Raw genomic sequence first — 25,578 nt, 5'->3', positions numbered from 1 at the left:
GTTGTCAGAGATCTCTCAAGAAAAAAACTAAAACAGTGAATTCAAAAAACACCACCACCACTAATAATAATAACTAGCACTTGCATAATATTTTCAGATTTGCAAGTGTTTTTCATATTATTTTTGTTTGTTTCTCACAACAACCCTATGAAGTAGCTGCTGTTATTACTCCCATTTTTCAGATGATAAAGTTGGCCAAAAGAAGCCAAGTGACTTGCCTAAGGTAATACCTAAGGAGTAAGTGTTTGAGACAAAATTTAAGCTCAGATCTTCCTCATTTAAATGGAGCACTTTATGCATTACATCACCTAGATCTGTCAAGATATAAATGCCAGATTCCTTGTGTCCTTAAGAAAGTGCTTAATGATGCTTTCTCCCCCATTCATTCATTTTTATCTCTCTAGCCCCAGGTGGTGGCAACAGAAAGCTAAGACAATTATGTCTTAATTGAGTTGGTCACAATTGTTCTCTTAAATATGTGTGGCTGTAGTCCTTGAAGGAAAAAACAAAAAAAAATCTTCTTTGGTGTAAATGATCCTAATTTGGCAGTAAGTATTTTATTACCCCAAAATGTATATTTATTGCTAGCACCAATTTCAGATGACTTTTCTGTCTATTTAAAAAAGGCATGACAGCTATCAAATAGAATCTCTTAGTTCCTTAGCAATCAGAGGTCATTATGATAGAAACTTCCCTTCCCCATGGGATTTAGCAATGACATGGGGAAACTCCTGGGGGAAATGTGGGGGGTCATATAAATTTCTCAGAAGCTGAGGAAACCAGGAGCTTTTGTGCCCAACACTATGCTACAGATGTCACTTGGCAGAAGATGGCTGTTTTAGCCACAAGGTGCTGGGGATGTCATTGTGATGTCCCTTCACGCACACACACACACACACACACACACACCTCCCTTCCTTGTAGGGAAAGCCCCCCCCCCCCCACAGCATATCCAGATGGGGGCATCTGTGTCTATGATCTCCTTCTAGTTTCAGACAATGAGTATCTCATGACCATTTCCCAATAGATGACTCTCTTTTCTGCTTTTTCCTCTTTCAGATTCATAGAAGAATCTTTCCATCTTCTCTCCAACCTTCACTCCACTAGGGACAGCTAATTGAGGTAAGTACCAACTCTGCAGGAGTCATTTTGCAGTTTCAGAAGTTACACTGGTTTAGTGATGAATGGGAAATAACTTCACCATTTGGCATGCCATAGGAATGACTAAATCTCAGATGTTTGCTTGTTTGTTTGTTTTCACCATTAATCTCTCCAATTCCCTAATCAAATATGACTTCTCCACTCACCATCAGTGTACGTATATTCTAAAGTGAGAAGAGAATACTCCCCCACCAACCGCCCTTCTGGAAGTTCTCAATGCATATATTTGGTTGCATAATGCTGCGATTAAATCTTTTGTAGTTAAAGAAACAAGTCCCAGGTTTTCAGGGGGTTCCGGAAAATTTGGGATTCTGTCTACCATTTGGTTTTAAGGTCAGGTAATGGTTAAATTGCAATGTATGGCAGAGTCAAAAAGAAATTAAAAATTCCTTCCAGCCTATCCTTTAGTTTATGGTTAGTGTCTGGGTGGCCACTCATGCAGCAATCAGAAAATAAGGGAAACCTCCACGTGTGGCTGTTTCTCTGTGGGTACAAAGGTGCTGATGAAAGGTTTTTGTTTCAGAACTTTCGTGTCTGTTACCCTGTGCTTGCATATGACTTTCTCGGGGTGTAAGTCATGTGATTTTGTTTTTCTTTTTGTATAGGTGTGAGTGCCTTTTACTGTTATATTTTATATATTTTTATGAGTGTTGTATGTCTTCTGCCCTGCCTATGTGTGCATCTATATGTGGTTACACATGTGAGTTAACATGTAGGTATTTATCTACATGCATGTCTTTGATGTCCCTATGTCTACACAGAGCAATGTGTATAGAGTAGGTACTCAGTAACTGTTTGAATGAATAAATGACTGTGTGTGTGTGTTTTATCTGCATCTACATTTGTGTCTTTACATCTATCTCCATCTTCATATGTTTATCTCCATAGGCTTATGTGTGTTGGTACATATATGCTCGATTAGTGTGGCTATATGGCTACAGTTTCCTATACCAAATACATTTCAGGTCCATTCAGAAAAAGGGAGAATGTTTTTATTTGTCTCTATCTGTCTCTCTTTTTAGTTGCATATCTGATTGATTATTATTTTTAATTTTTTCAATTATATGTAGAAACAATTTAAATAATTGATATCTGACATTTTGTGATTCAGATTCTCTCCCTCCCTCTATCTGATTGTCAGAATGTAGGCTCAGCTTTGATGACGTATGTCTACTCTGACAATCCTGACAGTCTGGGCTGTTTCCTAAGAAGGACTTTCAGGGGAGAGGAAGAGGAGTGATGATCGATCTCAGTTATGCATGGGGGTGTTATCTTATAGCCTGTGTGCCATGTGCTTGTCACGACCAAAGGATTCATTACCTGGTGGCAAACTTTATACATGGCTAGGCGAGTCCTCGGGTAGCAAACATGATCAATTTTCTAGGACCATAGCTAAAGCCTGTAGGACATGGGACACTTTGCTGGAGCTTGATCTCTTCTCCTAACATATCCCTTAAAAACCCCAGGTCATCTCCATGCTAGGATGAAACATAAGAATAAAACTTTTGTGAATTTTTAAAGAAAATTATGAAATATATATATATGCATATATATCTATATAAAAATACCAAATATCACCTTGTCCTTTAATATATTCAAAGCATCAAATTAGGGGACATTCAAGATGACTCAGATCTCATGAAAAACTTATTATTAAGAGTCTGCATACATAGCACATTGCATAGAGAGTCAGTCTTGGTCAAGATGCCCTTAGTAAATCATTTTACCTCTTAAAACCTCTCTAAGGCTAGGGCTATAAGTTTTAGGGAAAGTGACAATATGCTTTGGTAGAGGGAGTTCTCAGAACAGTGTGAAAAATTCATAGGTCCATTACCATTCTATAACAACTACTTAGAATCTAATCCAACATACCTTTCCTTAAAGACATGACCCTTTCTATCTACTGTCCTATGTGGCTAGATCAGCCTCCTAACCTCCCACATTCATAGAAACCATTGTATGGAAATATGCCACCTCTCATTCCTGTTGCACACATTCTCACCAATATAGTATTTTCTCCCATGACCACTCCTCTGTTATCAAAAACAAGCCCCCAGGGGGCAGCTGGGTAGCTCAGTGGATTGAGAGCCAGGCCTAGAGATGGGAGGTCCTAGGTTCAAATCCGGCCTCAGACACTTCCCAGCTGTGTGACCCTGGGCAAGTCATGACCCCCATTGCCTACCCTTACCACTCTTCCACCTATAAGTCAATACACAGAAGTTAAGCGTCTAAAAAATAAAAAAATAAAAAAGCCCCCAAATCTGTTTCCTGAGGAACCTAAATCTTATAAGTACTCACACACAAATATATTTGTATGCCCAGAGAAACCTCCATGCTGATGTATTTCTATAGCAATGTCTCTTGCATCCCAGAGTACTCCAGTAGTTCTCCAACACAAAACTGGAATAAAATTTTGGCAAGTGGGGTTTAGGAAATGAGGAAATACTTCTCTTCGTTGAAGAAATAACTATTTGTGTTATTTGATATCAGAACAGGGAGGTCAATTATTCCCCTACGTCTTGATAGACATAAGATGAAATCTAGAATTCAGCTCATTGTGGGAATTCTATTTGGGTTGGGGGAAAATGAGGGTCTTGTTTTCAGGAAGTTTGTGACTATATGATTGATTATTGTCTAGGAAAGTTAAGCTGTATATCATGGATGTGGAGAACCAGACAATGGTGACCGAATTCATTCTGGTTGGGTTCCCAGGGAGCAAGACCATGCGTGGGCTCGTGTTCCTGATGTTCCTCTTAGCCTACATTCTGACGGTGTCAGAAAATGTGATCATCATCTTGCTGGTGCAAAAGAACCCGCCACTCCACAAACCAATGTACTTCTTCCTGGCTAACCTTTCTTTCCTGGAGACCTGGTACATTTCTGTCACTGTGCCCAAGTTACTATTCAGTTTCTGGTCTCTGAGCAATAGCATCTCTTTCTCACATTGCATGACTCAACTCTACTTTTTCATTGCACTCATGTGTACTGAGTGTGTGCTCCTTGCTGCTATGGCATATGACCGCTATGTGGCCATATGCCGCCCACTCCATTACCCCACCATCATGAGCCATGGCCTCTGTTTTCGCCTGGCTCTTGGATCCTGGGCCATTGGATTTGGCATCTCTTTGGCCAAGATCTACTTCATCTCCCGCCTTAGTTTCTGTGGTCCCAATGTTATCAACCATTTCTTTTGTGACATTTCTCCTGTACTCAATCTGTCCTGCACAGACATGTCCATGGCTGAGCTAGTAGACTTTATTTTAGCATTAATCATCTTTCTCTTTCCATTGTCTATCACAGTGTTGTCCTATGGATGCATTCTGTTTACAGTTCTGAAGATGCCCACAGGAAAGCAAAAAGCTTTCTCCACTTGTGCCTCACATCTTGTGGTGGTCACTGTTTTCTATTCAGCCACTATCTTCATGTATGCACGGCCTCGTGCCATTCATGCCTTTAATATGAATAAAGTAATTTCTATCTTCTATGCCATCGTGACCCCAGCCCTTAATCCCTTCATCTATTGCCTGAGGAATCGGGAAGTCAAGGAAGCTCTGAAAAAGCTGGCCTGTGTCCAGGACACCCGAAATGATCCATCTGGCCACTGAAGTCAAATGGACAAAGACAAACTATTGCTTTTCTTTCCCCTTTCTTTTCTGTTCAGTTGTAGCTGGATTTTCCCCAATTAACATATTGCTACTATTCTTTGGCAATCAAAGGCCTTTGGATGTGCCTCCAAACTTACTTAGCTCTTCAGAAAATGTATCCTGTAAGTATGTTATCCTCAAAATAAGAGACCTTTATTCGACTCTTTATATGATTTTATATGAGAAGGGAACATTCATGTTATAAATTATGACTTAAAATCACTGAAAAATAGATAGATCTTAAATAACAAAAGTTAATAGCTAACATTTATATAGTACTTTAAGATTTGCAAAGTGCTTTATAAATTATGTTTATTTAATATCTACAAAAACTCTGTGAGGTAGGTGCTATTATTATCTCCATTTGACAGATGTAGAAACAGAGGCTGAAAGAGGACAATTAGCTTGTGCAAAGTCACATACCTAGAAAGTGTATGAAGTAGGACTCGTCTGCAGATCATTCTTATTCTAGATCTAGCCAAGTCATCTAGTTCTATCTCCTAGCCTACAAGAATTCTTTCTACAACAGCTCCAACTGATGGCCGTCTAACCTCTGTCTGAATACCTTAGTGTTGGGGAAATTCATTACATATTGGCACAATTAATTTCATATTTTAGACAGCTCTAACTTCTAAAAATATTTTTCTTATATTGAACCAAAGTGTGTTTCCCTATTCAACTCTTTGTTCTAGTTTGCCCTCTGAAGCTATACTGGAGAAAATGATTTCCCCTTTCTTGAGTTTAAAGCTAGCTGTTATTTTTTCTTTGCACTATGTAATCAAGCTGTAAACAAGAGAAAAAGGGTCAGAGTGACCTGGGGATTATTCATCTTTAGCCAGTTGGGTAACATTTATGTTATTAGTTTCACATTGGGTTATAAGTGGGGAAAATTAATCTTTTCTTTTGGAATTGCATCATTTAAAAAAAAACTGTCTTCAGAAAAGAGTTTGTTCTAGAATTGCTCCCTGTGCCAGCTGTTAGATATATTTTACTGTTCTAACTTCAATTTCAGTCACTTTCCAAGACAAGAGAAAAACGAATTCTTTCCATGGTGAGAAGATAGTGAGATTGACAGATACTCATTTTCTGTGTGTCTGTTAGGAAATTTTTTACTTAGAAGCTTTCCTCTGCTTTCTCCCTTCCTTTTCTTTATTGTACCTTAAGATTCAGATGTATGTCCAAGAAACTGGATTCTCATGATCAAATACCTGTGTCTTTGCTTTCATCTCCAGTCCAGTTCTCTTCACAGAGTTACAGTTATAGAATGCAGAGTGAGAAGGGACCTCAGAGGTCAGTTACTTTGATCCCTACCCAAAGCAAGAACTCTAGGTACAACATTTCCTACAAATAGCTTTTCATTTTCTGCTTAAAGACCTCTGAGTGTCAAGAAACTTACAAACCCTGAGGCACCTTGTTGCTGTTTTTAACAGCTTTTAAAAAATAGTGTGTATTTCCTTGTCTTGAACTAATGCCTAGATCCTCTGTTGGAATCTGTTAATAATGAACTAAAGGATAAAGTGAAGGACATCCTGTGAACGTATTTTCTCAGCTAGTACTGATCATGGTAAAATTTTAGGGAACGCTCAAAGGTATCCCTGTTCATGTCCTTGATTAGTGGAAATAGGACATGAGGATGGGTGTTTATCAGATCTATATCTTATGATTTATGATTCTCTTGATTCCCAAGGACTAATGAGTTGGTCTAAAAAGTGACCCTTATATACAGTCTACTTAGAGAAGGGCACTACTTGGTGGCCTCTAAAATATGGGGCAAATGATGGGAGAAAAGCAGGATGAAGGCACAAAGTCAAGAACAAAGGGAAAGAAAGACATGAATGAATGAGGAATGGAATAAATGGGGTCAGAGATTGGTGATTTCAGAGGAAAGATATAATGTCTGAGAAGGGGTTGTAATAGGGAGTTAGAGGCTGGATGTTAAAGACTGATCACTTTAAGCCTTGGTTGAGTTGGTATTGAATGCCAGCTGCTCATTTAGCTCTGCTCAGCTGGATGTCTCCAGCAGATCTGTGTTGGAGAGACACTCATCAGGAATTATCACCACAACAGGAAATGTGGAGAAAGAAAGCAGAGAAAATTCCCATTTTGTCTTTAGTAGGTTCTCATGCCATAGAAAGTTGTGAATTTAAAATGAGGGAATGAAGAATATATTTTTGCCTTTCCTGGCTTCCCACTTTCAGTGGTATGACTATTTTGCTAGTGACCCAAGTGGAAGTCATTTCTGACCCTTCCCTTTTCATCTTTTCCCCACTTTCATATACCATAACTTACCAGTTGTTGCTACTTCTTCCTTCATAATATATTTCATATATATCCTTTCTTTTTCATTTCTTTTTTGAGGCAGATTGGTAGTATTGTAAATAGCAGGCTGGATTTGGAGGCAGAAAGACCTGAGTTCAATTTTCTTTCTTAGAGAATGATTAGATGTAAGAAAGTGGGGAAATGACTTAACATCTCAAGGAGGTTTAAAAAATAGTATCTAATACAAAGGATTGCTGTGAAGATCAAATGAAATAACATTTGAAGTGGTTTATAAGCCTTAAAGTGCTATGTAAATGTTATTATTAGTAACAATAGTATTCCCTGTGTTATTCTCCATGCCTAATCTGTCATCACTTTTCATAGGCTTTTTTGACAGTAGTCTCCTAACTCCTAACTCCCCATTTCCATTGTCTTCTACCTCCAATCCATCCAAAGGACACCACTGCCAGATGAATCCCCTTAAAATATCATTAAGTAGATGTTAGTTCTCTATTTGAAAACATACTAAAACAAAAGGTCTTGGTGTTTATAAGAAAAACCATATTCCTTTGTTACTATCCTCCAACATGAATCTTTCAATGTCACCCAGAATGCATTATTCCCTATGTATGCCTATTCCTGACTCCTGTCCCAGAACTATATCTACTGTAGTACCACCTAACTGTCTATTATACATATAAAGAAGTTGTTAATACATCTTTACTGAATGTAAACTTTATTTCTCCCCTCTCCTAGGGCAGCTAGGTAGCACAGCGAATAGTGTGCCAGACCTGAAGTCAGGAAAACCCACCTTTCTGAGTTCATATCTAGCTTCATATTCTTACTGTGTGACCTTAGGTGAGTCACTTCAACCAATTTACCACAGTTCCCTTATTTGTAAAATGAGCTGGAAAAGAAAATGGCAAACCACTCTAGTATCTCTGCCAAGAAAATCTAGATTGGGTTATGAGGACTGAAAAATGACTAAACACCAACACCAACAACCAACCCTCTTCCTTAAATCTATTCTTTTCCTACTCTTACATTCACATTTTCTTCACCTTTTCTTTGTTCTCTTTCCAACTTACATGAATAAGGATTTACATCTCCAGTAGGGAGCTACTCTCTCAGTGACATCCTTTGTCCCGGATTATCCTTTTTGCTCCTCAAAGTTTTTCCATTCTGCCCTGCAGAAATTCTCAGCACACTCACCTACATGCCAATTTGCCTGGGGGAATGATAATGATGATCAATGAAACTCGCCTCAAGTTTTCAGTTCCTTAAAGCACTTTCCTTATAAAATTCCAGTGAAGTAAATAGTGTGAGATTTGGGGGCCCCAGTTTTACAGATAAGGAAACTATGACTGAAAAATGTTGAATTGTCTATAACTATTTAGGATCTGGAGTAAAATATGGTTCTAGGACACCTGACTCCTAGTCTTATATTCTATCTATTGCTCTACACTGCTTCTCCATGTCTGCCTTGACTATTCTTGTCAAATCTCATTACAATAAACAACTCAGTAACAAAATGATTTCCGACTCACTGGCTACTTATTTTCAGCAATAGTCTATAGAATAGCCCAGGATTACAGGGAATATGAACTGTCCTTTGAAATCTGTTTTATTGGGAATAGGTCTGTAGCATCCATCAAATGTGGCCAAGGATACAGATGAGATTTGTGATTTCATTGATATAGGGAATTCCTAGAGGAGAAACTCTTTCTGCTATTGTCAAGACTGAAGGAAAGTCCATCTTCCAATACACATCTCTGCAACATAAAATGTTTTAGAGTGGCATAAAGCAACAAGATTTGAAGGGATTTGTTTAGGATAGGTCACAAAAAAGGTCTGCTTCTCTCTAAAGGCAGCTCCCTAAACGCTTTGCAACTCTGCCTCTCTGTCAGGAATAGCCCTTCTTTATTATGAAGGTAAATGAGTAAGAGGTAAGTTTCCCTATTTGAGAGGCAGGGAAAACAGAATTCCCTCTGTAGATGAAGTGACCTGCCCATTGTCATACTGGGGTCTAGGGGTAGGAGAAGGTCCATCCGTGCAGTTCTCCTAATTCCTGGCTGCCTCTCCTCAGAGGCACTTTGTCATTTCAACCTCTGGAAACAAGCTTGTTACTAAGGAGGAGCTGTGCTCACAGATGGTCAATAACCAGCTCCTTGGGGAAAAGTGTTCACATGATACAAGCTTAAGTTGAATCTGCATTCACATCCTATCCATCAATTCCTTAAGTTTACACAGTCAACAAAATAGAATCAGTTAAATGTATAGCATTTGGTTTTCTGAGGTATAAATGCTCACACTGAAAATTTAACAGCTCTTGCTAGGCAGGAGAAGCTGGCTCCATAGTACCGCTGGTTCCATGTCAAATGAGCTGGGAAAAAGGGGTTTGGCAATGCTTTCACATTCTTGCTACAGAAATATTTTTAAACAAAATGATATGTTATAAGGAAAAAAACCCAGTAACTCCCTAGGAAGGGGGAAAATAGATAATATAACAACAATTTATATAGTTTACAAATCACTTTCACATACATTGTCTTATTTGATAATCATATGGAACATTTTGTTATGACCTTTTAACAAATAATCACAGTGAGCCTTAGAAAATATTAGATACTTGTCCAAGGTAATCCAGCTTGATAAGGAACTTTTGACTTCTACTTCAAGTATCTTTCTATTCTACCATGTAAAAGAAATCAAAGCTTATTATATCAAATTTCCACAAATCAAGACCCATGTTCCTGTTTGCTTTTTTTTCCTTTTTTTTAAACCCTTAACTTCTGTGTATTGGCTCCTTGGTAGAAGAGTGGTAAGGGTGCTGTTTGATTTTAATAGAGATGATATTCTGAAAAGATAGTTTGATCTCATGGTGCAATTAAAATAATTTTAAAGGCTACAACAAATCTTTAAAGTTCTCCCTTATGCACGCTAGAAATATCCAAATGTCAGCCACACTTTCCCTCATTAAATCTAGATCATATAGAACTGGAGTACAGCCAATAATATTGATCTCATGGTAAAAGACATAGCTTATTGGCCGCTGACCTCCCTAGTATCAACAGAAGCTTCTTCACTTGCCCACACATAAGCTGGAGGGTCCTGTTCAGGTACTCTTGCTGCAAGGTCAGGAGAGGCAGGTTCCATTAACCTACAATCTCTCTACCCATACCCTTCCCTAGTCCCTTAGATATAAGGGACCTTTCTACTTTCCTCTGACAAACAAGATTCAGTTGTGAAATGAAAACAGGGAGGGCATCCCAATTTTGTTTCTCTTAGAGACTTACTTGTTTTGTTCAGTTTATTTAATACACAACAACACAACCATGGCCCCAAAGTGTGCAAAGTTAAAGGTTTCTGCCATGTTTGGAGATAAAGAAGGAGCTATAAGCTGGAACAACTAGGGAATGAGCTTGAAATAGTAGAGAGAAGCTAAAGATCATTGTATCTTTAATGGATGTCCTTGCCAAATTAAGGCAAAGCAAGCCTCCTCTTTTATTAAATGTTTGGTGATTCACTGGGTCTCATTTCGTCCTAACATCGAACTTGAACTTAAGAGGGTACTTAGAGGCAATTATTCAGTACTCACATTCAGAGAAAGTTTTGTTCTTGCTCTTGGTGCCCAAACCTGTGATTTCCTCAGTATGGGAAGACAGTGAAGAAACTCCTTCTACTGATGTATCTTTGCACCTGCTTTGCAATTTAAAATTTTATAATCGAGCTCCACAGCACAGCGAATAGAGAGCTTCAGATCTAGAGTAAAGAAGATCTAGGTTCAAATCTGGGTTTAGGCACTTCCTAGCTGTGTGACCCTGGACAAGTCACTTAACTCCAATGACTAGTGCTTACCATTTTTTTTCTGTCTTAGAGTTGATACTAAGACAAAAGGTAAAAAAAATTTTTTTTAAGTCCTATAGATTTGGGCCACTGAGAGATTAAGGGACTTTCCAGGAGTCTCAGATAGCGTGTGACAGAGCCATGATTTGAGTCCAGATATTGAGTGGGAGGTTTGCTCTATGGTCACTACAATACGGTACTTGAACTAGTATAAGATATTCCAGTTAGTCATTAAACATTTATTAAGCATTTATTTTGATATAGGCATTCTGCTAAGCACTAGTGTTTGAAGAAAACTTGGAGATAAAGATGAGTGTAGTTTTTACTTAAATGGAATAAAATAAAATTTAAATTTGTGATAGGAAATGGTGACAGTGGTTCTCATACAATCAAAATAGCTTATCCTGAAAAACTGAGTGTAATCCTACTGGGGGAAATATTTTAATAGAATTGAGAACTTTCTAGCATTCCCACTGAAAATAACAGATTCAGATTAAAAATATTATTTTTCTACTTGGAAAATACATTAATCATATAGGAAGTCCTTACAGAACATTTTAATTCCATTTAGTAAATATTTCTTAAAGTTCTATCTATAAATTGATAGTAGACAGTTGTCTACAAATCTCCTTGAGGAAAGAAACTATTGTTCATTCTTGTCATGGTTTTTTCCTTCTTGTACCTAGTACATAATAGGTATTTAGAGTTACATGTTAAATGAAATTATAATATATAATTGGGCATAGCCTTTATTCCTAAGGAGCTTACAATCTAGTAACAACCTTTAACTGCCCTTTTGTCATTCCACATATGATAGTTAGAGAATTATTGAAGTTGAAAAATGCTCTAAATTACTACTAATTTGAGAAATGGAAACCAAAACAATTCTGAGGTATCATTTCACACCCATCAGTCTGACTAAAATGGCAAAAGAGCAAAAAGACAAATGGTGGAAGAATGTGGGAAAGTGGGGACACTAATATACTATTGCTTGAACTGTGAACTGTGAACTGATCCAACCATTTTGGAGAGCAATTTGGAATTAAGGATCTATTTCCAAAAGAGATCAAGAAAAAAGAAAAAGAACCTGATTATTCCAAAATATTTTTAACATCTCTTTTTGTGATGGCAAAGAACTGGAAATTGAGGGATGTCCATCAATTGAGGAATAGCTAAATAAACTGTGATATATGACTATGATGAAATGCTACTGCACTGTAAGAAACATGGGCAGACTAATGGTTTTTAAATCTTTGAGAGAACTACATGAGAAAATGAAGAGTGAAACAAGTAGAACCAAGATAGCATCATATACAACTACAAATTTAATATTTGAAGAATAACTTGTGAATGTTCATCTCCAGAGAATGAACTAAAAAATGGAAACATGAAAGACATAATCTATAAATTCATATCTCTTTGGTGGAGGTTGCCTTCCATGGTATGAGAAGGGGAGGACTGAAATATCTGAAAATGAATTCTATTAATAAAAAAAACAAATAAGCACATAAAAAGAATTACCAAAGTAATTGTTTTAGTATTTTATTTCATTTGCACCATTATTCCAGAGGGCTTCAGATGTGATAGTTGAAAAAGACAATCATAATGAAATTGACAATACTAGTTGTAAGTTTGTGTATGTGTATATATGTATAATTTCAATATATAAATATATGTGTGTATATGTAATACACATATAATATAATAATAGAGTCAGATTAAAAATATTATTTTTCTACTTGGAAAATACATTGATCATAGGAAGCCCTTACAGTCATTATATTTTATATACTTATGCAAGTAAGTATATAATTTGGTTTTGTTTCACCCTGAACCTATGATTTCAGTGCAGAAAATCACAGTACAGAAATACCTTCAATCAATGTAGATCTGCAACTATTCTTAAAGACTTCCCCTGCTCTGTCACTTACTATGCTATGCAACAAAGTTGGCTTTTAGTCTCATTCTTTTAGTCTCACAAAACTTGCCTTAATCACAAGGTGACAATTCACAAGATTGTTGGCTAACCTTTTAGTTTAAGAGTAATTATTCTATTTATTCATTAAGTGGCACTCATGGTGAATCAATCTATTTCTTGATCAACAAGCATTTATTAGATTTTCTCCTATGTATCAAACATTGTGCCAAGTTTTGAGGACAGATACAAAGGTACAAGGGCAGCTAGGTGACAGTGCATAGATGGTTGGGCCCGGAATTAGAAAGACTCAAGTAAAAATTTAGCCTCAGATCCTAAACAAGCTACTTAACCCTATTTGCCTCAGTTTACTCATTTGTAAAATGAGCAGGAGAGGGAAATGCCAAACCACTGCAGTGTTTTTGCTAACAAAACCCTCAAATGGAGTCATAAAGAGTCAAACATGACTAAAAATCACTGAGACATACAAAGAGAAATGGAATAACCCTTGATCGCAAAGAACTTGCATTCTATGAGCAATTTTAAGATAGCACTGTGGAAAGATTCAGGAAAATAGCAAGCAGATGTTATCTGAGCTATCTTGAAGAGAATTAGGGACTCCATAAAGTGCAGGTGATAGAGTACATTCTCAGCAAATGGAATGACCAGTGTAAAGAAAGAGAGGATATGTGAGGAAGATCAAGCCTTGTATATCCAGACAATTGATTAGGAAAAGGAGAGTTATATATAGATGAGGCTAGAAAAGTAATTTAGGACCAAGTTATGAATCTTAGAGCAATAATCTGTTTGTGTAACAAAATGGATCTGAAATATAATCAATTAATAATAAACATCTACTATGTTTCAGGTACTTTGGTAACTCTTGGGGATACAAATGCGAAAATTCGAGACAGTCTGACAGTCTGCCTTGAGGACCTGATTCTGCTAGATGGAGGATACAATATATTTTCAGATAAGTAAATATATACATAATAAGGTAATTAAATATATGCAATATATACAAATACACAATAATACGGTGTACTAACAATTCATGGAATAAAGAAGGGTCTTACTGGGGTGGAAAAGTCCTATCAGTGTTAAAAAGGAGAGATTAATTTTCACAAGATATCTCAATGAGAGGAACTTGATGAAATAATCGAAAAGATCACCCATGGTATCTTGAAAATGAATCTGTGAATATCAACATGATGGAGGTAGTCCTTCAAATAGTGTTCTTTGAAAATCATTCATAATGATTCATGCTATGCATTGTACCATGATGTATCTTATGCATTTCTACTGTGGATATCCCTTGTAATTCTTATTCGTTTCCTCCTATAAGTCCTCTACAGAGTATCTACCCACCAGCTGTCAGTCCTTATCTTAGGTCTTTTAACCGTTCCTGGACATACATGCCACACTCAGGATGTCTATCTGTGTTGTGATCTGACTGACCCACCTCCTTTTTTTGTCATAATGTTGATAATATCACATAAACATGTCAGGACCTTCTATGCTTCTTCTATACTGAAGGATCTTCTATATCTTTGATCTTCACTCTTATAAAAGTAGGCATTAGATGCTCTAAGTCTAGGTAGAAAGAACCTAGGAAAGACAAATCAAATCAAGTGAAATCAAAATAAAAATATTAAAATTAAAAATTAAATCAAAATTAAAAATTAAAAAATTAAGTACCTAGTGAGAAGCATTGTGTTAAGAGAAAGAAATAAAAATACAAGCAGAAATAGACAGTTTTTGCCTTCAGGGAGCTTGCCTTCTAATGGAAGAAGAAAACATGTAAAAGGAAGCTGGAGTTGCAATAGGGGTGGAAATAAAGGCACCTAGTAGACCAGCATCATAGAGAGTCGAGGATAAAATTAGGACTAAAACTTACAGAGGCATAGAGGCAAGGTTGGCCTGGATATCTTCCTTAAAATAGAGATTCTGGGAGGATCCAGTTAATCAGAGGGAAGGGCTGTAGCAGTGGAAGGTGCTTCTGATATGTGAGTTGAGGGCTGTGTGAAAGTTGTAAGGATGGGATTTGTGTTCTATTATTACAGAGTGAGCTTCCATGGTGATAAGTTTTCTGGGAAACTGAAGAGGAAAGCTAGATAGGGAATCTGGAGTGTAGCTTGGGGAGGGATGGAGACATGACTGAACTAAATGTCCTTCAAATCTAGGTTCTGAGAAGAACCAGTCAATCAGAGGGAAGGGCCCCAGCAATATAAATAAGACATCTTGAATGTGACATTTGTACCTAGGAAGGATTAAAAGACATAAGAAAAAGACTCATACATGATTAAAAGAGGCTTTATGGAAGATTTATGGAAAGATACAAAGAAGAATTACAAAAGATATATACAGTAGGGGTACATGGGAACATGGGATAGAATAAAAGCATGAGTCATAATGGATAATTTTCAAAGTATGTTACAGATAGTTCTCAGTTTGCATAAATGAACCATTCAGTAGCCCTCTAAGTAAAGTGATTTTTACGTAATGAAAATTTGTACCTCCTAGTCCATTTTACTTGACATATAACAAAGGCATATGCAAAATGCCTTTATGCAAGTCATAAAGTATACTAAAATGCAGGCATGTTAAATACTATTCATGATAATAAATAGAATTATGAAATGAAAGGTAAAAAAAGTATTCATGGGGCTGTACAATTAACACAGGTGTGTAATATGTTGCCCCTTTTTCACCCAGCACATTTAGCCTTTATTACCAGTTGTATGTACTTTTTTTTAAAACTTACCTTTTGTCTAGGACCAGTTCTAACATCAGAAGAGTGGTAAGGGCTAGGCAATTGGGGTTAAGTGATTTGCCCACAGTTACATAGCTAGGAACTCTCTGAGGTCAGATTTGAACCTAGATCTCCCTAACTCCAGACCTGGCTCTTTATTCACTAAGTTACCCAGCTGCACAACTTTTTTTTTTTTACAAATCTATTGAGAGATATTTGGATAGTGGCTCTCTTTTTTCTTCATTTATCTGACAATAGCAAGCAATATTTTCCTCTGAACTTTTAGAAATCTTGAAGTGTTTGAATCTGTTTTCTCAATTCAAGAAAAAAATACAACAAAGTGATGAAATGTTTCTGCCAACTATTTCATTGCGAACCTGAGGTCCCAAGGCTTCCCTTTCTTGTTCTTCAATCTTTGTAGCTACAAGCTCCATCAGATCCTTGTTAGTGGTTCTTCTCCATGAGACACATTCAACTCCTCCACATCATTCCCATCCACTTCTATGTTCACTTCTTGGGCTAATTTTATAATCCTTTTCCTCACGTTTTCAAATGTTTCATCTGTGTTAAATCAATGAAAACTGGAAATGAACTGCAACCACACTTTCTTCACATATGTTTCTATTACATCTTTCCGTGCCTTTTGGCATGTACTAAGGCATTGTACTAAATAACAAGAAAGGCAAAATCATCTCCACGTACAGCCCTGACAGGTCTCAGCTGGACTTGGAAATTATGCTAGCTTAAGGACTCTTAGAGGGCCTCAAGCAAGTCTGACACATTAGCCCCTCTGTCTCTTCCTGCCACTTCCTAATCAGGGACAGGCCTAGAATTAAGATCAGTTCTCCCATACCAGAGATCACAATGTTTACCCACATAGTAAAGACTATAGTCCTGCTGGTTTCAGGCCCCGTTTATGGGCATTTATTCTGGCTTTTCACCCTTCTAAGGTACTCCAATTGGATTGCTCACAGGCTTTTAGCTCTCTTTTGTGAAATCCTGAACTAGATGGAGAAGCTTAGTGGCATTTCCTTGGTTTTATTGAATATTTGCTTTATTCGTTCTTACGTCATTTCTCAAGAGTTGCTCATGGGAACTGGACTGTTCATTTTGGCATATTTTCCAGAAGTTCAATTCATCTATCCTAGGCCCACTTTAGGCTAGCAGGAATCAGATGCAGAGTCAGAGCCAGATATTAAGGTAGAAGGCAGGATTTAGGTCCAGCTCTCTGGTAAAGATAAAGCAGAAAGGACAACCAGCTACCCTATCCAGAAATGAGGCAAGGTATTAACCTGGTGACTAAAGTGGGAACAGAACCAGGACTTCACTCCCAAATCCAAGAACACCAGAGAGAAAGAATCTGGCTGGCAACAAAACTCTAATCCAAGAACTGAGGCTGGAGTCAGGAACAAATGGAAGAAAACTAAATACAAAGAAGAAATAGCATGTGTTAAGCCAATCTGAGGAGGCAAATGCAGAAGAGGAGGCTAACTCCACAACAAATATAAATAGAATCTGAGTGAAAAAAGTACAGGGACATGTGCAGATAGGAAACATACATATCTAGGGCAACCCACACTCTTCTGATGCTAGAAAGCTGCTGATGTTCTTTGGTGATGTTACTGGGTAATCACCATCTTTTCTGAAGTGGGGACATTTGCTTCTCTGGTTTCTGCCAGAGTGCTCTTTGTTGGGTTTCTCAGCTGAGCTGCCCTGCCCCTGTTTACTAGAATTTTCAGAATTTGTGGCTCTCTACATTAGAGCATTAACTGTTTTAGTATCTGAGGGTTTTCCACTATGTTGCCCCTCTCTCCTTTTGGCAGTATGGTGTGACAGTTCTTTAACCTTTGTTTTTCTGGTGCAGACCACAGATATTCCAGCTCAGCCTCAGTGTTCCATGGAAATCACAAACTCAACATAATCAAAATAGACCATTTTATCTTTTCCTTTCCAAATCTAACCCTCTTCTAAATGTATCTGTGTTTGTCAGGAACACCACTAGTCTTCCAGTCAATTGGCTTCACAGTCCCAAACTCTCCACCTTGATTTATCCACTATAACTAATATATTATCAATTATTAGCTCCACCATATCATTATGTATGTTTCTCACTCTGTCATCCCCCATTCAATCACACAACCATCACAATAGTTTATACCCTAGACTACCTGCAATAATGATTTAATCTCTCTGCATCCAATATCTTTCCATTCCAATTTATCCACTACACACCCAGCAAGAGTGATTTTCCTTGGGTGCAAATGTGACAGTAATACTTTTTCTCCCTTCCACTAGCCAATGAATTCCAGTAGTTACTTGTCTAGAATCATATATAAATTCTTCCATCTGACATTTAAAGCTTTTTTGCAACTTGGCCCCTTTTGCCTTTTCCAGACTCTTTACACCTAACTCTGCTTCCCATATGTTAGCATATGTCTCTAGCTATATTTACAACCATGTCTACAAAGGATCATACTTTTATTTATTTACTTATTTATTTTAAAACCTTACCTTTCATCCTAAAATCAATACTGTGTATTGGTTTCAGATTCCCTGATATCTGGAATTACAAGGCATATGTCATCGTCAGGTCTTTGAATCTTCTTGCTCATATTTAGATATCTAAATGGACAGACATCTGTATCTATAGCTATAAAATCTACGGATGGAGTTATACAGATATAGAGATAGAGATAAATTTAGATGTCAATGGACTAACTGTTCTTGTTTGTGGGTATCACCATACTGATTGCATTAGTTACTAGAACATTACAGGGAAGTTCTTCTCTCCTGAAAGAGATCTATAAGTCCTCAAAAGAATTTGATCCAACCCATAGAGCTGATCCATAAGTACCTGTACCAGGCAGTGCCTGTATCTGTGCTTGGAGCTATATCTACCTCTATAGACATTGACACTTGGATGGATATAAATAGGAAGACAAAGCAGTGATGTTTAACAATTGAATTTGAAAAAAAAAGCAAGACACATTAAGTTTAAATTAAATTAAATTAAACATTAAGTTTAATTAATTAATTTATTGAGATTTGCCCTCTCACTTTCTTATGAGCACTTAATCAACAAAACAATAAATCAAGTAAAAAAAGAGAATGTATATAAAGACATGTGTAGCTGCTATTTCTATAGTGCCAAAGAAATGGAACTCAAAATTTTTTAACAAACACATTTTCATTTTTTAAAACTCTTACCTTCTGTCTTAGAATCAATACTGTGTATTGGTTCCAAGGCAGAAGAGCAGTAAGGACTAGGCAAGGAGGGTTAAGTGACTTGCTCAGGGTCACACAACTAGGAAGCGTCTGAGGCCAGATTTGAACCTGTGAACTACCATCTCTAGGCCTAGCTCTCAATCTACTGAGCCACCGGCTGCCCCCATAATTTAAATTTAAAAGAATGTTGTTTACATGTAATTGAGAAAAAATAAAATAAAGATTAAATGTCGAAAGGGGAAAAAATAAATCAAACTCTGATTTGTAGTTTGCTGATAGATTGCAAAGGTGTGAATGCTAAAATTCAAAATGAAAGTCAGGTCTCCAGACTTTAGAAGATGGCTCTAGAATGAACACCCCTTGAATATCTGTAGATATATATTAATTGACTAGCCCTTTATGTTGAACCACTCAATATCAGTGTCGATAAGTATATATGTAGGTGAAGATGTATATGTGTTGATGTATATAAAGAAGGAAGGGAAGAAAGAGACAGAAGAAAAATAGAAAGCAGAGATAAGGGAGTGGAGAATGACAGAGAGAAGAAAAAGGGGAGAATGGGAAAATGGAGAGGGAAAAGAAGAGAGAATATAATGAGTTGGCCCAGAAAAGGAGAGGAGATTGGTAACTTGGATTGACTTTGGGAAGTTTCAAAAGATAGGATTTATTAATCAGCTAAGAGTTGTTAGGTATGCGTCCAAATAAGTGATATAATAAGTAGATGATGTCTTCTCCAATATTGTGATTGCTAATATAACAAATCTTTCAGTGTTGAGGTTATAAGGAGAAGAAAAGACCTGGGTTAACTTTAGTTAGACTGCTAAGGCAGAAAAGATAGAGGGCAAGGAAATGGTCATCTTCTTATACAATCTTTCTATAAATCGAGTTTTGCCTAAATAAAAGGATGAAATACAATTTAAAGCAAAATTTAAAGTAATAGAAAATGTTATGCATAACTTCAGTTTTATTAACCATATCCCTACAGCCTAGCACAATATCTTGTACTTCCTTTTGACTCACAGTTTGGGTTTGGGTTTGGTCTAGATCTGGGATGCTCATTGAATTGGAATGACGTAAATTGAGTCTCACAAAGAACAGCAATAAATGATGTAGAAAGAAAAAAATCCATGCTTTTATTATCCAAACTCCTATATGGGATGGTGAAATATGGGGGATTATCACTGGTGTTGTTGAAGAGGATGCTGTGGAGAAATGCTTTGTTGATGTTCACAAAAGTCTTTTTCAGCTCTCCCCTCAGAAGGAAAGCCAGGGATGGCTTCCCTTCACCAGGCCAGTATGTAAGTTTCTCAGAGACTAAATATTTTTATAAAAAGCTATTTATTTATATTTAACAGATATAATTATAAGGATTAGTAACAAGGAAAGCCTTAACACTAACAGGGAACTAAATCCACCCACTTCCCACTACGTCTGCCTTACAGCAAACTCTTCTGTTCTTCTGGCTACACTAAAACTGCCTAGCACTTACTAAAACACCTCAAAACAACTAACTGACTACAGTCTAACTATAATCCTTATTAAAATTAACTTAATATTATTAAAGATGTCTCCAAGTGTACACCGAGTCAACCAGCCTAATATGGCAGAGGCTGGCTGGCCAGAGTCCAGGGAAACAGGTCTTCCATCTTTCTTCTTCTCAAAACCATTCTCCACCAAAGCAGATATGCCAGCTTCTTTCTCCAAGATGAATTCTCACAGTAAAGAGGGTAGGAAAACCTCTTCAGATGATTTAGAGTTCTCTCTCCCCTATACACAGCAAAAAGCAAAAGCTGGGAAGTCTGTCTTTACCAGAAGTCAGAGAGAGTCTCCTCTAACTGAAGCCAGTGAGTGAGTGTCAGTAACTCTCTCAGCTCAGTCACCAGCTGTCAGAATTTTATCTGCTCCTCACCTTCCACATTCTGATCTCACGCATGGCACTCTGCCTTGCCTGCATCCTCAGAGACCCTTTTCTCAACGTTCTTATCTTACCAATACTTCATCAATATATTTCCTAATTTCCTTACTACAATGGTCAGCAGTTATCTTTTCCCAGATCAAATAAAAACCTATACGGGATCTTTAGGACACCAAAGATTTGCTGAATCTTTAATATTAGGATCCCCTAAAAATACAAACCAAAAAGGGTAGTAATTCTATCATGGCACAGCACACAAAGATGAAACTATTAAAGTAATATGTGGTGGTGGTGTTACTTTGACAAGTGTCAGAATTTATCAATCTCAATGAGTCTTGTCTCCTTAAAATAATTCCTTTGGGGAATCTATCTGTTTAGGCCAACAACATTGCCTTTGCTCAAAAGCAATTTGGAATTGCTGTCTTAGAATTGCTCTCATAGCCCATGGCAAATACATACATACATACATACATACATATATATATATGTGTATATATATATATATATATATATATTTGGCAGCAAATCTCAGAATCACTGAGGTGGAAAGGATTTTTAGGATTTTCTAGTTCAGTAGCATCTTCTTGCAGATAGGAAAAAAAAGTCCCAAAGAGGCTAAGTGGTCTCTCCAAGGTCATACAGCTAATTAGGAGTGGCAGAACTAAGAGTATGATACAGATCTCTAGAGACCTCAGTTGGTGGAATTCCCCTTCCTCCATTGTAGAGTATCCCAGGCAACTGCAAGTGTCTAAGTTATAGGCAGTTTGCCCAATTACGAAATTAGACATTTTTACACCAAGAGGTTCTTATGGAGATAANTATATATATATATATATATATATATATATATATATTTGGCAGCAAATCTCAGAATCACTGAGGTGGAAAGGATTTTTAGGATTTTCTAGTTCAGTAGCATCTTCTTGCAGATAGGAAAAAAAAGTCCCAAAGAGGCTAAGTGGTCTCTCCAAGGTCATACAGCTAATTAGGAGTGGCAGAACTAAGAGTATGATACAGATCTCTAGAGACCTCAGTTGGTGGAATTCCCCTTCCTCCATTGTAGAGTATCCCAGGCAACTGCAAGTGTCTAAGTTATAGGCAGTTTGCCCAATTACGAAATTAGACATTTTTACACCAAGAGGTTCTTATGGAGATAAATTTCATGTCCAATAAATTAATAAGCTTTTAAACTTGCCTACTACATGTACTACTACAGCATATACCCGGGACCATGCTAAGCAATGGAGATATAAACCTGCCCTTAAGAATCTTATTCTTGGGGCAGCTGGGTAGCTCAGTGGAGTGAGAGCCAGGCCTAGAGACAGGAGGTCCTAGGTTCAAAGCTGGCCTCAGCCACTTCCCAGCTGTGTGACCCTGGGCAAGTCACTTGACCCCCATTGCTCACCCTTACCAATCTTCCACCTATGAGACAATACACCGAAGTACAAGGGTTTAAAAAAAAAACCAAAAAAAAAAAAGAATCTTATTCTTTTGGGGAGAGAAATCCATCTCTCTGTCTCTGTCTCTGTCTCTGTCTCTCTCTCATATATGTGTGTGTGTATAAGATGATTTTTTAAGGAAAGGGCTCTAGCATCTGGGGTGGTGGATCAAATATGATTTCATACTGAAGTTGACTTTTGAACTGAAATGATTTTTAAAAAGAATCTCAAGCAATTAGGCTACAATTCATTAGGGTAGGATTTGATTGAGGTGGGGGACAGACATAATTCTAAGCTAAGTATGCTGCATACAGTGGGCAATTATTATTTTTCACTACTTTTTTGAGGTGCTAGGGTAATGAGATTAGCCCTTTGCATGTCTCATAGACTATCTCTGAAATCAAACTGAGAAGTTTAAAAATACTTGAAGTAAGAGCTAAATCATCAGAATAAGAACATAGGTTCCCAAGGGGACTACTTTGAAAAATAAGCCTGATTTGGATGGATGAGTTTGGGTATCTTTTTTCCAAAAGAATAGTTCCTTTCTTTTACAAAAATATAGAAGTTGTTGTCCTTAGAGGAACCCAGCAGCAGCGAAGAGGTAAAACCTAGTACTCTGCGGCATTTAGATGTCCCTCCCACATAAAAACGCAAGTTATTATTTTGTCTTGTTTCTGCAGAGCTCCCTTCCAGATGATTTTGATTCTTATCACAATCTACATTTCTCTAGCTTTTTATAGTCTTACAAGGAGTCTTTTTTCCCCTCAAACAGAAAAAAAAGGTAGTACAAGTATTATATGTATTTATAATTAAGTAAACTGAAGTGCAAAGACCATTAGTAACTTAGAGTCGGGGTCACAGAGCAAAGATTCTCAGTCTCCTTACTCTTGTCCTGTACCTGAAATCATAGCAGTCATCCAAACCACAATTTCACCTTTCCCCTAGTGTTCGACTCTTTGTGATCTGGTTTGGCAACCACAAGATTCTATAATCCTCAGCAACAAACTGGATTAACCAGATGTAACGCTCCAAGTTAGAGCCCCACTCACAAAGATATATTTGTAGCGCTTTTAATATCGAGGCTAATTACTTCGTTCAGGAAGGCAAAGTCATTTACAATTAGAGCTGGAAAGGAGAAAGGAAATACTAAATTCCCCCATCTTCCAAATTAAATTTTAATAGCTCCATGAAGAGACTAAGCCATCCTTTGCTTAGGGAAATGGGCAGGAGAGCATCTAAGGACTGGAGAGCTTGATAAACTTTTAAAGAGGACAGACAGTAAGCGTCCCATTATCAAGATCCTCAGCCTATTGTTAGAAAGTGTGAGTAGAAGCTACTTATTACTTAGCAGCCTTTGTGTTCCAGCTACAGATTTTGCATTGTAATGTAGGCTTATGCCTAATAGCTGTTTGGTTAAGAAAAGTATGTCTTGTGAGCATCTGGCAATCATCTCCCAAGAGATGAAGGCTGCGAGATACAAACTCTGTTAGTTAAAAGAAACACTCCCAGGGAAACGTCATTGAGCAACGTTTCAGGATTGGAGTCGTGGGTTCTACTGCCCTCTCGTGGCTGGCATTTGTAACTGCTCAGAAATAAAATCCGCATAGCACAAGGTTAGAGCTAAAGCAGGGACTTTAGACATTCCGTGGTTTCAACTCCCCACTTTGGGGAGTGGGAAATTGAAGCCTAGAAAGGAAAGAGATTTACTTAAATTCATGTCAGTAGCAACTGATAGGCTTCTCCGATCTCTGATCCCTCTGACTTGAAGTGAAATGTTCTTTCTACTACCATCAAGGAGCATTTATTAAACTATGTGCCTGGTGCTCTGCTTGGGGCTAGGGATCCAAATACAAAAGTGGTCTTCAAGGAGCTTACATCCTACGGGAGGAGATAAAATGGACACTTGAGTACAAACAAAATACAGTCAGAATCAAAAGCAGAAAATGGGGTGGGGGTGGAGTGAGCACTGATATGTAGCATTTTAGAGCTGAAAGAAATCTTAGAGCTCATCTAATACAATTCTTCAGTTTACAGAAACGCTCAGAGGGAGTAAATAACTTGATTTAGGCCAGATATTCTATTAGAAATCAGCACATCTTTATTTAGTCTCATTTAAGGCAGCATATTAAAGCAATATGGGATAAACCCCAAATTATAAGACGTGTTCTCATACTTCAAATAATAAGCCTACCTTTGAGATCAAATGAGATAATAATGGTAAAGTGCTTAGCAACAGTGCCCAGAACATAGTAGGTGCTATAGAAATGTTTGTTTTCTTCCCTTCCCTAGCTGGAGAGACAAGACAGAGACATAAACATATAAAAAATTAACTAACAATAAAAATTTAAATAGCAGCTGAAAACCAGTAAGAGACACCACAAGTTAATGCATAATTAACTATCTCATGATTTCCATAGATTAATGTTCTATCAGCTCAGAGGATAGGAAGCCAGCCCACTGGAGGTTGGAGTGGTCAAGGAAATGTTCAAAGAGAGGTGGGTGTGTTGAGGAACACAGCAGAGGAATGAGATAGTCTCAGAAGAAAAGGAAGGACAATCTAGCCAGCTGGATAAGTGTGACCCAAAGAGCAGAGATACGAAAGTACAGTATATAATTGGGAATGGTGAATAGAAAGTCTATAGTGAGTATTATGTGAAATATTTACTTCAAGTATCTAGGATTTCATTGAAAATGATTTATAGATATAGATATCTATGATATTTATTGATTTTATTGGGTCTTCTCTAATGTAAAGCTCAAGCTCTCTATGACTTTGTAATGATCTACAAAAGTTTCCCTAGCAAGAAATATTCATCATTTCATGATGATGAACTTCTCTTAACTTTGCCAGGCTTGTCATCAAATAATAATCCATTGCCTCTATTCAATGCCTTTCTAGCTTTATGAAATATCCCAGACTTTATATTCAGCTTCATCTCCCCGCTATGATAAGGTACCTTTAAGCAGAAGTACAGGGAATGATGATCATGAAAATTTACATCATGCGAAATGATGACTGTGACAATTTAAAGTTTATTAACATGTAATAGATTGATGCTATTATACCAGATTGATGGAAGCAAAAGATTCGAGAAGATGGATAGCAGAAAATGATTGGAAAGATAAGTTGTAGCCAGATTGTGAAGAGAATTGATTATCAGGATTATGATTTTGGAACCTATTTTTCAGGCAAGGAGAAGCTACTGAAAACTTTTAAAAATTCCATTTATCTTCTATTTTTCATACTAAGTATTGATTCCAAGGCAGAAGAGCACTAAGGGATAAGCAATTGGGATTAAGTGATGAGCCCAAGGTCAAACAGCTAGTCACTGAAAATTTTTGACTAAGATGGTGGCATGATCCAAAACTTTGATTTGAAAAAAATGGTCTGGGAGCAGAATATAGGGTGGATTGTAGGGCAG

General features: G+C 37.3%; 1 protein-coding gene across 1 annotated transcript; it reads left to right on the top strand.

The window, feature by feature from the left end:
- The first annotated feature begins 3,818 nt into the window (after window positions 1-3,818).
- Window positions 3,819-4,766, top strand: LOC123249892 (olfactory receptor 6B1). The gene has a single exon (XM_044678988.1). It carries the CDS (start codon window positions 3,819-3,821, stop codon window positions 4,764-4,766), a length of 948 nt encoding a protein of 315 aa, XP_044534923.1.
- The last annotated feature ends 20,812 nt before the right edge of the window (window positions 4,767-25,578 follow it).

The sequence above is a fragment of the Gracilinanus agilis genome, chromosome 5 (genome assembly GCF_016433145.1).
Source record: "Gracilinanus agilis isolate LMUSP501 chromosome 5, AgileGrace, whole genome shotgun sequence".
NCBI classification, from domain to species: Eukaryota; Metazoa; Chordata; class Mammalia; order Didelphimorphia; family Didelphidae; genus Gracilinanus; species Gracilinanus agilis.
The sequence above is the reverse complement of the archived record's forward strand: the minus strand, read 5'-3'. Positions and strand labels throughout refer to the sequence as shown.

Coding starts and splice junctions, on each gene's coding strand:
- LOC123249892 (XM_044678988.1), top strand. CDS start 3,819: ATGGATGTGGAGAACCAGACAATGGTGACCGAATTCATTCTGGTTGGG.